This window comes from Leopardus geoffroyi, chromosome E3 (genome assembly GCF_018350155.1).
Source record: "Leopardus geoffroyi isolate Oge1 chromosome E3, O.geoffroyi_Oge1_pat1.0, whole genome shotgun sequence".
Lineage (NCBI taxonomy): Eukaryota > Metazoa > Chordata > Mammalia > Carnivora > Felidae > Leopardus > Leopardus geoffroyi.
The window spans coordinates 9,460,505-9,473,184 of record NC_059340.1 but is presented as its reverse complement, the minus strand read 5'-3'; the positions used below and the strand labels follow the sequence as shown (position 1 = coordinate 9,473,184).

Below are 12,680 nucleotides of genomic sequence, written 5' to 3'. Positions count from 1 at the left end.
GGGGCAGAGACAGAGGGGAACAGAGAATCTGAAGCAGGCTCCTCACTGTCAGTGCAGAGCCCTACGCAGGGCTCAAACCCATGAAGTACGAGATCGTGACGGGAGTCGAAGTCGGGTGCTTAAACGCTGAGCCACCTGGGCGCCCCTACAGCCAGTAATACTGTCATACCTTGTATGGTGACAGATAGTAACTACACTTACTGTGGGGACCATATCGAAGCGTAGAAACATATCATATCACTCTGATGTTGAATGTCATTTACGTTTCAATTAAAGAAAAGAAACTGTCAGCCAGATGCCCTGGCGCCTGCAAGACCAGCTTCAGCTTCTCCGCCTCCCAGCTGGGCTGGGTCATGCCCTCAGCTAACATTTATTGAGCCTCTACTATGTGCCAGGCACTGAGCTAAGTGCTTCCGTGCATTAATGCCTTATTTAGTCCTCACAATCAACTCATCAAATAGATAGTTCTATTATGCCCATTTTACAGATGTGGGAAGTGAGGCCAGACTACACGCCTACCTTGTGGAAATTAACAAAGACCACCCAGATGAAGACAAACACGTTATTCATTCAGAGCTTGCTACAGCAAGACAGTCAGCCGCTCTCACTGGTGTCTGCAGAGACTCAAAGGCAGGCCAGGGAACTGGGGGGGGTGGGGGTGGGGGTGGGGGGGGGCTCAGAGTGGACAAATGGGGAGGCACAGGGGTGCTTCGGTGGGAGGTGGTTGGCCTGGAGAAGCGAACAGCTTCTGTGATTGACTTGGGAATATATAGCTGGCTCCCTCTGGCTGGTCCTGAGTTGGAAAAGAGCTGGGGGGTGGGGTGGGACTAGGAAGCTGGCAGTCTCTGACCCAGTTGTGATGGTTCCGGGCCAGTTGCTGCATAGCCCGTGGGTCAGACTTCTGTTGTCATCTATGGTCTGGCCCCTGTCCCTTGCCTTCCTGTCTCCCTTCCCTGAATGCTCCAGCTTTCATCCATCCCCAGAAATAACACTCTTCTTGCCGAGGGAAACCTCAGTCACATTCAGATGCCAACCTCGTGCTGAGGATGTCTGCAGGATCCCCTCAACGCACACCCGTAACGTCCCTCGTTTGTGCTGTTAGTGTTCCTCTTTATTCTGCTTTGTGGTCGACTTGCAAGAACCTCAACAGCAGCTGCACCCAGAATGCCTCCCGCCTTCTCACACCTTCTGTGAGTCTCCACGCCCGAAGGCTTGTTTGCAACCGAGGGAGGTTGCTCTACTCCCACCTGCAGAAAGAGCACCCCTGCGCACAGCTGCAATGACTGACGCAGCAGGGCTGTGATGAGGGGTGGGTCTCACCCACTTCCCAGCTCTGACTGAGCTCTGCCTGGTGACCCTCCGTTCCTGGCCACCTTCCTTGCCTTGTGTTGTCTTGTGTTGCCTCCCCATTCTCTCGAGGTTACTCCCTGTACCTCCCATACATAATCATTGCACTTGGATCTTTGTTTCAGGGTCTGATTCTGGGGAAAACCCAAGGTTTAAAAGGGCTTATTATTCCCATTTTACAGCTGAGGAAAACTGAGGCACAGAGACCGTGACATGTTTCAAGGTCATGAAGCTTACAAAGTAGGATTGGTACTAAACCCACACTGCTCTTGATTTGTGAGTGTGTGTGAGTGTGAGTGTGTGTGTGTGTGTGTGTGTGTGTGTGTGAGTTATTTTTCTCCCTAATTCTCTGAAGCCGGAGCCCCTCTTTGTCATTTTATAGCCTTGTCATGCCAGCAACAGTTCCTTGTGCAATAATGTGTTCTGTTGAAATTTTTAAAAAATCTAATAGAATCCTGCTGTGCGTGAATGTTTTTACAAAGTTCATGACAGGACTCCCAGGAACAGGCTAAGACCACTCCTGGGATGCCCGGGGCTCAGGCTGCCTTTATCCCCTCCGATGGGCAACTCCGGACCATCTCTGGGGCACACACACCCATTGTTCAGACCCCAACCCTGTCCCCACAGGAAGAGAGCAGGCAAGACACAATTACCTGAGAAGGAGAAATCACATTTTATTTGAATTGTTATTTGAGAAGAGAAATTGTGTCTACACTTTTGACATACAAATCACACAATATCTCATACATGGGGGGGGGGGCCCTGGAATCCTTCTCCTACCAGAGCCCCGACTCCATCCTCACATTCCAAAAATGTAGGGAAATGTAGGGAAAAGGTAGGGAAAGAACACTTCTCTGGGAACTCTTTGTCCCCAGGGAAGCACAGGGCAAGCCATTCCATAAAGCGGAACGCCTCCCCCAAACTCTTTCTTCCCAAAGGAATTTAACAACCCAGGCTGGCCCCTCGTCCTCACCCTCCAGGTCCATTTCATCACAAAAACCAAAGAGTCCCTGAAAACGTCATTAATTACATCCCATGAGCTGTGTGCGAGGGAGGCCGGGGATCTGGCAACGCGCGCAGCAAAGGAGCCCTAGATTTTGTTGGGTTTTTATTCACCCGGGATTCTGGAAGTGGGGCAGGCTCAGGGCTTCTGTAGAGCGATGAAGAGCCACAGCTGTTGACAGGTCACCCGTACCCAGACAGACAGACAGATCCCACTGCAAGACCCGAGGACCCAAGAAGCCAGCTCTAGGCTAAGCTTTGAGACACAAGCAGTGCCTGTCTGCAGGTGGGGCCCGATGCACCTGGGCTCTGGGTGCCTGGAAGGCAGGGAAGGGCCAGCATAAGCTCCGGAGGAGGGCGGACGGCTGCCACCATCTTCCTTCCAGAACCTTCTCTGCCAGCTCAGGGAAGGCAGGGGGCCCAGGGTGCATGAACTCTCCCCCTCTCATCACTGGGGCACAGGCCCCAAGCTGAGGGCCGGGCGGTGGTTAGATGGCAGTGCTACTGGCAGGGGGCCTCTGCGGGAGGGCTTTGACACCCATCACCCTGAGCCCCATGGCTGCCTTCTTCTGCTTGGCGTCCAGGTTCTTCATGTATGTCTGGACCCAGAGCTGCTCAGGGTCGCCACAGAACTTCTGGCCCTTCCGGGTGGTGAAGCTGCAGGAAGAGTGACAGGGCACACTTGAGACCTGGTCATGACCTTGGACCTCTTGACTTGATGAGGACGTGGGTGTGGAGGCCCACAGAGGGCAAGCTGCTGCCCGGGCCCCCCCTAGCAGTTCCTGACACGGCGTCTTCTCTCTGGGTGTCAGCGTCTCTTTGCATCACCTGTTCTCAAGCTCCCTGGCAGATGGGGGGAGGCCCAGCCCTGCCTTTAGTTAATGTTGGATCTGAAGAGAGAGACACAATGTCTACCCACAGGGAGGAGAGGAAAGGAGAAAATGCACTGAAAACCTCCAGGGAGTGGCGCCTGGGTGGCTCAGTCGGTTGAGCATCTGACTTTGGCTCAGGTCATGATCTCTCGGTTCGTGAGTTTGAGCCCCACAGAGGGATGATCCTCTGTCCCCATCTCTCTGCCACTCCCCCACTTGTACTCTCTCTTTGTCTCTCTCAAAGTAAATAAATAAACTTGAAAGAAAGAAAGAAGGAAAGAAAGAAAGAAAGAAAGAAAGAAAGAAAGAAAGACAAGAAAGGAAGGAAGAAAGAAAGAAAGAAAGAAAGAAAGAAAGAAAGAAAGAAAGAAAGAAAGAAAGACAAGAAAGGAAGAAAACCTCCAGGGGTTAGTTAAGGTAATGGGATATGCCCCCAAATAGTGCCTAGTATATGTGTATATTTATACATATCTGGTGCTCAAGAAATGATTGTTGTCTCAGAGTCCTCTTCCTAATCTCTTGGGGGAGAAAGCTGAGGCTCAGGGAGGTGAGGTGGCTTCCCCAGGATCAGAGAGCCAGGCTCTCCCAACTTTACTCCCCAGTGACCCTGAATGGACGGTCATCTCCCCTGCCCCTCTCGCGCCAGGGGTCTGGGAGAGGAGGTTACTTACATCACTCCTGCCTTGGGGCAGAGGCTCCCACTGGACAGCTGGTAGCTAACCACTCGGCTCTCTGGAACTTTCTTGGAAATGAAGGACATACAGCAGGAAGAGGGGATGGTCACAGAGCCTAGAGGACGGGAGAGAGAAGAGCCCGGGCTGCCTGAGACTCTGGGCTGCCGAGCCTGAGCCCAACACCTCCCGGCCCTGGGGCCACCGCTCCTCAACATTCCGCTCCAGACCCAGCCCAGTCAGTCCTCCACCCTCCACTGTGCTGTCCCGGCCACACTGTCCTGCCTGACAGCCCCGGGCTGAGGCTGGAGCTCTTACCTGCAGGGGCAATGCGGTGGGCACACAGGGCCAGCAGCAGGAGGCTGGCCACCATGGTTGCAAGGCCTGCCATGTGTGGGAGAGGGAGTTCAGGACCTAAAGCTGGGGTGCAGGAGGAGAGGGCCACGTTCCTTTCAGATCACCTTGACCTCCCTCTGCCTTTTATAAGAGCAGCTGGGAGGAAACACCCACTGATAGAGCCTCCCCTCACCCCTTCCAGGCTTCCCTGAAAGTCCTCAAGGCCCACGAATCCTGCCAAGGGGAAGTTCTTGTGTAGCTGAGTCAGGCGTTATTTGGCGTATTCTAAGAAAGGGCTGGGGGAGGAGAGGATCACCCAATCTAAGCGGAGTGCAGAAGTTTTGGGGGCATAGTTAGAAGGCTGATGAGGATCCTTGGGGTGCTAGCTGTTCATTCCTGTGGGATCCTGGAGAAGTCCCTCACCTTTCTGAGCCTAGTTTCTTCCATGGAAAATGGGTAAAGCCATCCTATCTCCTCCCACTCATTCACTCATTCGTTCGTTTGCCAACTTGTATTCGGCATGTGCTATGTGCCAGGCGTCCGGTGGGGAGACATTTGCAAGTGTGTGCAATACGCAGTTACAGGTACTGACCAAGTAGGCCTGGGCAGAGCAGATACTCTCATTGTCCACGTGCCCTTGGAGTCCTTTACCTCATTCATACACACTGGCTTTGGGTGGCCTTGCATTTCCAGTGCCCAAGCTGCCAAAGCCACCTCACTGGCAGGCTCTAAGAAGGGGGGAAGGACCCAGAAAGTTACATCCTCTGGGCAGACCTTGACCAACATCTGTTGGAGGGTTACACACTCCAGATGCGGCATGACCTGCCCCACTTCCTGAGGTCCTGGCGGAGTCAGGCCAGCTTCCCTCTGTGTGGTAGGGCTCTGCTGACCCCCTTCCCTTCCGGATCTGCTTCCCCCTGCATTCCAGAAGTGAGATGTGGTCAGAGTTGGTTTCCCCTGGAAGCCTCGCCTAATGAATTACTTGCCCATGAATCCTCCTTTTAGGGTCTGTTATGAGGACCCCAATCTGAGACAAGGGGTAGGGAACATAGAAGGAACTGGCCATGGCCAGTTCTGCTGGAAGGAAAGTGGGGGATGCACTTGGAATTGACAGCTGGGCTGAGGTATGGAGAATGGAAGAAAATGGTAACCATGGGTGGGGAGCTTTGTAGATCATGATGAGCAGTTCTGTTCTTAGAGATGGAAGTGACCTTGTCGGACAGAGGGAAGTGTGGCACTCGCTTCAGTCTGCCCCCCATTCCAGGACCCCAGGGTGGGACCCCATATTTAGACTCTTGTCACTGCTGCTTCCATGGCCAACCTCCTCCCCCAATTCTTTCCTTTCCACTTCTCACGGAAACATTCGGCTTTCTCTGGCCATCCAGGGCACCCAGCCACACACTGGTCACTCAGATGATGGCCAGTTGTGAGTCTGTGTCTCCCACGTGCCCATGAACACCAAGATCGATGTCCAATTTCCACACCCACCAATTCCCAAGCAGATCACCTATCCCATGGCTAGTGTTTGCAGAATGAATATACAATGGACCAATTCTGAGTTGCTCTCCACTGGACCAGGGACTCCCACGTGGTCTCTGCCCTGCATGACCGGGGGTCACCATGCACGTGGACAAGTCAGTAGGCAAGTCCTCCGATGGGACCAAGACCAGCAGCAGCTGATCTCGCCACTACCCTTCTTTACGGAGTGAAAAATGGCGAGTGCCCCACTCAGCTCCTCACTAGCCTCACACTTCCCGTCACCAGCCAGCAGTGACAATCCTCACCTGACAGAGTATGGGGAGCATTAAATGAGATGCCTTTTACACATGCAGGGGCTTTTGATTCCATCTTATGACATGCATTCTAATATTTGCTTCTCCACAGTGTAGGGGGGACTTTATGACCAAGGGGGAGAGGGCTGGAGAAGGAAGAGACCAGGCAGAAACACCAAGCAGGAGAAGAATGAGGACAGAGCTGAACAGGGCAGGAAGCCCTTGCTGTCTGTGTGTTGCAACCCAAGTGAGTCCGTATGGCAGGGTCATTGGGTGAGAGGGTTTGGGGTAGGGTGCTTCGCCCTGATTGGGAACCTCCTTCAGAGGTTTTTCCAAGGCTCTTAAAAAAAAAAAAAAAAAAAAAGAAAACGCCAAATCTTGATGCTCTGACTGGGGAAGTAGGCAAGGCAGGGATCACCAACCCCATTTTACAAGGGCAAAATGGAAATCTACAAAGGGTAACTAACTAGACAACATCACAGAGCCACCTATCCTGGCTCCCAAAATGGGAACACGCACCCTTCCAGCTTGAAGGGGTGGAGTCCAACAGACAGAGTGATCGTTAAATTTAAAGTTAGAGCAAAAGAAGGAGCTTCTATTCTGCAATAGAAAGGGAGGATACAAATAGAAAGGGGGAGGAAGGGGGATAAGGGGAAGGAAGGAGGGAAGAGGGAAAGGGGGAGGGGAGGGAAAGAGGAGGGCAAGACAGCATGTACAGACCCAGTAGACTTGAGGAAAGGAGGTGGACAGGAAAGGGAAGGAAGAGGGGCCCTGTGAAATGTCCCGACCCCAGCTGAGCTCCAGCTCAGACCCTGCCCCTCCTTCACCTCCTGTGGCTTCTCCATCTGAGAGGTGGCAGGTGGTCAGAGCTGTGTTTCCCCAAGTGTGGCAGCCACATTACCACGTGATACAAAGCAAAAGATATATATATATGAGAAATAAATAAATAAATAAATAAAGTAGGTAACAGGACAAATAGTGTGCACATGTGACAAAAACTGTGACAATGACCCAGGAATAGCCGAAGCCTGAGAGACGGGGCCAAGATGCCCCCTGAGGGCCTCTCCCATCCCACATGCACCTAGGCAACAGGTGCCGGAGAGGAGGGAGGAAGAGGTTGGAGGCCAGGTGGGCACCTGGGAGGGGAGGAGCAGGTGAGGAAAATGGAGTCGTGCCTGGCAGGGAGCAGGGAGCAGTGGTCCCACCCTTGCAGAACGGCAATGAGGGTGGCTGTCCTGGTTGCCTCTCCTGCGTGAGCCACCCCAAGGGGAATGATGTCGCACCAAACCCAAAGCTGCGTGATGGGGGCCAATGGACATGAGCCAAGGGGGTGAGGGGACACTCTAAGACACATCCCAGTGAGAAAGAACTGGAAGAAGTGGGCTGCTAGCTTGGACAAGAAATGACTTCCAGGAGCCGTGAGGTCATGACTTGAGCAGAAGTTGGTCACTTAACCCACTGAGTCACTCAGGTGCCTCCAGTCAATTGATTTTTGACAGGGGTACCAAGGCCATTCAATGGGAAAGGATAGTCTTTTCAACAAATGGTGCTGGGACAACTGGATATCCACATGCAAAAGAACGAAGTTGGACCCCCTACCTCACACCATATATGAAAATTAACTCAACATAAATGTAAGAGTTAAAACTATTGAATTCTTAGAAGGAAACATAGGTGTAAATCTTCATGGATTTGAATTAAGTAATAGTTTCTTTGATGCAACACCAAGGGCACAAGCAAGCACAGAAAAAAAATCATTGGACTTCACTAAAATTAAAAACTGCAAATCAGGGGTGCTTGGATGGCTCAGTCAGTTGAGCGTCCGACTTCAGCTCAGGTCATGATCTTGCGATTTGTGAGTTCGAGCCCCACGTCGGGCTCTGCGCTGACAGTTCAGGGCCTAGAGCCTGTTTCAGATTCTGTGTCTCCCTCTCTCTCTGCCCCTCTCCTACTCGCACTCTGTCTCTCTCTCAAAAATAAATAAAAATTTTTAAAAATTTTTTAAAAACTTTGAAAATCCAAGGATACCATCTAAAAGATGAAAAGTCAACTCACATAATGGGGGAAATATTTGGAAATCATTGGGTAATTCCAGTATCCAGATAGATTCTTCAGAAAGCTCTTACAGCTCCAGAATAAAGACAAAAAAATTTTTTTTTTAATAAACGAAGAATCTGACAAGACATTTTTCCAAAGAAGACATACGCATGGCCAATAAACACACAAAGAGATACTCAAATCATTAGTCATTGGGGACATACAAATCAAAACCACAATGAGATACCACTTTGCATCGATGGCTATGGAAAAAAAAAAAAAGAAAATAAGCATTGGCAGGGGAAGAAATGGAAAATCTCGTACCTTGTTCCTGAGAATGTAAGATTGTGTAACCACTGTGAAAAAGTTTGGCAGTTCCTCAAAAAGTCAAACATGGGGTTACAGCATGGTGCAATAGTTCAACTCTAAGGTACATACTCTAGACTCTAGAGAAGAGAAAATATGCTCATGTTCTGCCAGTGAATGTCCACAGCAATATTATTCACAGTAATCAAAAAATGGAAACCAGCTAATGCTCATCAGATGATGAATTTATAAACAATGATGATATATCTATATGGCGGAATTTTATTTAGCTGTAAAAAGGAAGTACCGATACATTTATTGTGACAGAAGTCAGACCCCAAACGTCATATAGTGTATGATCCCATTTAGAAGAAGATCCCATTTGTTTAGAATGGACAAATCCACAGAGACTTAAAGTAGATTAGTGGGTGTCAGGGGCTGGGAGAAAGAGGGAATCAAGAGGGATGGGATTTCTTCTTTCGGGTGACAGAAATGTTCTGGAATTGGGGCACCTAGGAGGCTCAGTCGGTTAAGCAACTGACTCTTGATTTTGGCTCAGGTCATGATCTCACAAGTTTGTGAGTTTGGGCTCTGCTCTTGGGAGGGCAGACCCGGCTTGGGATTCACTCTCTCCTCTCTCTACCTCTCCCCTGCCTGTTCTCTCTCTCTCTCAAAAATAAATAAATATTTTTTAAAAAAGTTCTAGAATTACATAGTGGTGAAGGCTGTACCAACTGTGGATATGCTACTCAACTGTACACTTTAAAGACATTAACATGATGAATTTTGTGTTATGTGGATTTTGTCTCAATGAAAAGCTAAAGAAAAAAAAAAAAAAAAGAACACGCAGAAGGTGAGGGAAGTTTCAAAATATTTGCCCAAATGGTGTGGCCTGCATGAGTTTCTTGAAGATGCACCCATTCTCAAAGCCTCTCTCCCGTGGCTGAATTTGATCCAAAAGTCTGACTTATCAAACTGAACATAGGAGGGTAGGGGTGGGTGGGAGCAGTGGGTTTTTCCCTGGTCCTTCCTCGACCCTGCACACACTTCCTGGCAAGCAGGCAGAAAAGGAGTCTTCTTTTGATGGGTTTCATGGCCATCTTCATAGAGTGGAGGCTTCAGATCCCCCTGACTCTCTTCTTTTCTTCCCTGATAACCCTCCTCAGGGCCCAGCACCTCCTTACTGCCTTTGTCCCTTGTTATAGAAACCTACTATTTTATAGAAAGGCAATAAAAAGGTATTTGCTCCAGGGGTGCCTGGGTGGCTCCGTCGGTTAAGCATCCAACTTCAGCTGAGGTCATGATCCTGCAGTTAGTGAGTTCGAGCCCCGCATCGGGCTCTGTGCTGACAGCGCAGAGCCTGGAGCCTGCTTCGGATTCTGTGTCTCCCTCTCTCTCTCTGCCCCTCCCCCACACACACTCAGTCTCTGTCTCTGTCTTTCTCAAAAATAAATAAACATTAAAAAAAAATTTAAAAAAAGCATTCACTCCGCAGATAAGTGACTGACAACAGTTTAACAATAAGAGGCTTCTTGGATTCGAGGCCTCTGCAAACAAAGACAATGGGAGCCAGGCTTCTCCCTACTGGAAAAGCCCATTGAACATGGAGGGGGGGAAGGAAGGCTGTTGGAATGAAAGCAGAGGTATCAGTGAGTATACATAAGTAAACATTTAGAAACGATGACATACCAGTGGCGACGAACATACCTAATAAAAACATTACTTCTTGGAAAAACAGCTGAATCTAGTTTTTCCTGGAGCAGAGAAGGTAGGGCCTGGAACATCTTTTTGGGCCAGAAAGTAGTGAAGTGCTCAAAGAACCATGGGAATATGTCAAAAGGACACGGAAGGCAGATTGTAGGAGCTCACACAGGCCAAATCTGGGACAATTTGACCAGTAATAGTGATAGTGATGGACTGAGAAACATGAAAAAGAATCCATAAATATGTTTTGGGTTGAATTGAGTCCCCATCCCCACCAAAAAGCATGTATATTGGAGTCATAACCACATTCTAGAATGTGATCTTATTTGTTTGTTTTGTGTTTTATTTTTGAGAGAGACAGAGACAGAGCATGAGCAGGGGAGGGGCAGAGAAAGAGGGAGACACAGAATCCGAAGCAGGCTCCAGGCTCTGAGCTGTCAGCACAGCGCCCCATGCAGGGCATGAACCCACAAACCGTGAGATCATGACCTGAGCTGAAGTCAGATGCTTAACTAACTGAGCCACCCAGGCACCCCAAATGTGATCTGATTTGGAGACAGGGTCTTTGTAAAGATAACTAAGTTAAAATGGGGTCATCAGGGTGGGCCCTAACCCACGATGATGGGTATCTTACTAAAAAAGGGAAATTTGGACCCAGTTATAGACATGCATAGAGGGAAGACCTTATGAAGACACACGGGGAGAAGGTGACCATTCACAAACCAAGGAGAGAGGCCTGGAGCAGAGCCTTCCCTCACAGCCCTGAATGGACACGTTGACCTTGGACTTCCAGGCTCCAGACTTTGAGACCATGCATTCCTGTTGTTTAAGGTCCCTGCCCTGCCCCAAGTTGGTGGTACTTCATCACAGCAGCCCTCGAAGGTTAACACAGGGGGAGGAGACGAAGCTCTACCTTGCAGTGGGATGCCAACTAATAAGCAGAGAAAATGCTAGAACTAGAAAATCACTCATGGACACTAAAGCTCTAAGGTGACAGTGTGATGGGAAATGGGGTATTTCCATTGTCTCACTGTGTCTCCCCACACATTCTAGCTAATTACGAACAGAAAATCAGTAACTCGCCGGGAGGACATTAAAACAAGCAAATAAAAAACAAATTCGAGTCTTCCTAATAAGGTTTGAAACTGGACTGAGGGTCAAGGAGAGGAACAGCCATGGTATGCTGGAACATTCTAGTCCCGGACCTGCTAAAAAACAGCAACATGAACTTGGGCAAATCACTCATTTCTCCCAAGCTTGGATTTCCTCACCTCTGAAATGGGGTGGGGTGGGGTGTAGACTCATGTGGTCCTGAGAATCCCAAGAAATTATGGATGTGAGAGCTTTGGGTAAACTTCGAAGCACGGCACACCTACAAATCTTCACCATCCCGTGGGAAATAGATAAGCTGACAAATTGAGCCCCTTCATTGGACAGCACAGGAGCGAATAAATATTTGGGGCCAGCGGGCCTTTCTGGGCCCCTAAAATTGGATTTCAAGGCATTCTGGCTCTGCTGTCTCTTGAATGGACTTTAATGATGAAGAAAAATGACTAGGAATGTATGTCCCACACTATTGGGGTTGTCTTTTTCTTAAGACCTGGGCCTGGGTGACAGCTATTTCAGGATGTGCTTTGAGGGGTGGAGAAAATTTCTCCCTCTTCATGATATGGACCATGGAGTTACCCTCTGAATAATGTCTCCTTTGTTAAAATGCAAATATGTCTCTTGGCAGGGAAAGCAAATCCCTCACACACACCCACTAATAAAACTGAAACCAGGCATCCAACCATCCATCCACTCATTGAACACTGATGTGTGCCAGCTTCTTGTTCACCAGAGGCACCTGAGGGTGAATTGCCCTCGGGGTCCTCACCTGGGGCTGTGAGAGACAAAAGCAATCACAATTAGAGGGGGAGGAAGTACACCTGGCCACACTGAAGAGCGGATGAGGACAGAGAACACGTTCTGGAAGACGTACCTCCTGCGTTGAGTAAGGCTGATTGAGGTGGGAAGGCCTGGGAGGGCAGCTGTGGAGACCTGAGAGGTGTGTTCCAGACCCGGGAGGCCACAGGTACAAGGTCAAAGAAGAGAGGTGACTTGGTCAAGTCTATAGAGTTTTACAGAGACCACTCTGGCTGCAGGTAGGCTATGGGAGGGATGCAGGGGGCAGGGACAGTAGGAGGCAGTGAGGGGTGGAAAGAAGGGGATGTTTTTGAGAACTACTCAGAAAGCGGATTTGACAAGATTTGGTGCTTTGGTGGTTGAGGAAGGAGCAGGAGCGGCCAGGATACCATTCAGGCTTCAAACTCGGGTGCGTGGTGGGGACGGGGCCATTCAAGGAAGAGTAGAATCCATCAGGGAAAGCAGGTCTGGGTGGAAGCTATTTGGGGCTGTGGGGTTCAGAGTTGTGGGGGTCCTAGTAGAGCCTTTGAGGATGTAGCAGGCCCAGAGAGATTGCACGGTCAGATGCCCCCACCCGGCCCAATCCCCAGGCATGGACAGTAGAATGCCATGAAAATGGTGCACCCCCTACAAGCAGACTTTCCTGGGTTTGTTCCCTGCTCCTACTTACTCTCTTGGTGGCCCCGGGCAAGGCGTTGAACTTCTTGGAAGCCTGGCCCATTTGCAGT

The 12,680-nt window shown here is 49.8% G+C and overlaps 1 protein-coding gene across 1 annotated transcript; it reads right to left on the bottom strand.

The window, feature by feature from the left end:
• Positions 1–2,001: 2,001 nt before the first annotated feature.
• CCL24 (C-C motif chemokine ligand 24) lies at positions 2,002–4,398 on the bottom strand. Its single transcript, XM_045460850.1, has 3 exons — positions 4,211–4,398; positions 3,893–4,010; positions 2,002–3,006 (listed from the first exon to the last, which is right to left on the bottom strand). The coding sequence occupies exons 1-3, from the start codon at positions 4,281–4,283 to the stop codon at positions 2,838–2,840; spliced, it is 360 nt and encodes a 119-aa protein (XP_045316806.1). The 5' UTR covers positions 4,284–4,398; the 3' UTR covers positions 2,002–2,837.
• Between the last annotated feature and the right edge of the window lie 8,282 nt (positions 4,399–12,680).

Coding starts and splice junctions, on each gene's coding strand:
- CCL24 (XM_045460850.1), bottom strand. CDS start 4,283: ATGGCAGGCCTTGCAACCATGGTGGCCAGCCTCCTGCTGCTGGCCCTG. Junction 4,011..4,210: donor CCACCGCATTGCCCCTGCAG/GTAAGAGCTCCA, acceptor CCCGTCCTCTAG/GCTCTGTGACCATCCCCTCT. Junction 3,007..3,892: donor TGCCCCAAGGCAGGAGTGAT/GTAAGTAACCTC, acceptor CTCTTCCTGCAG/CTTCACCACCCGGAAGGGCC.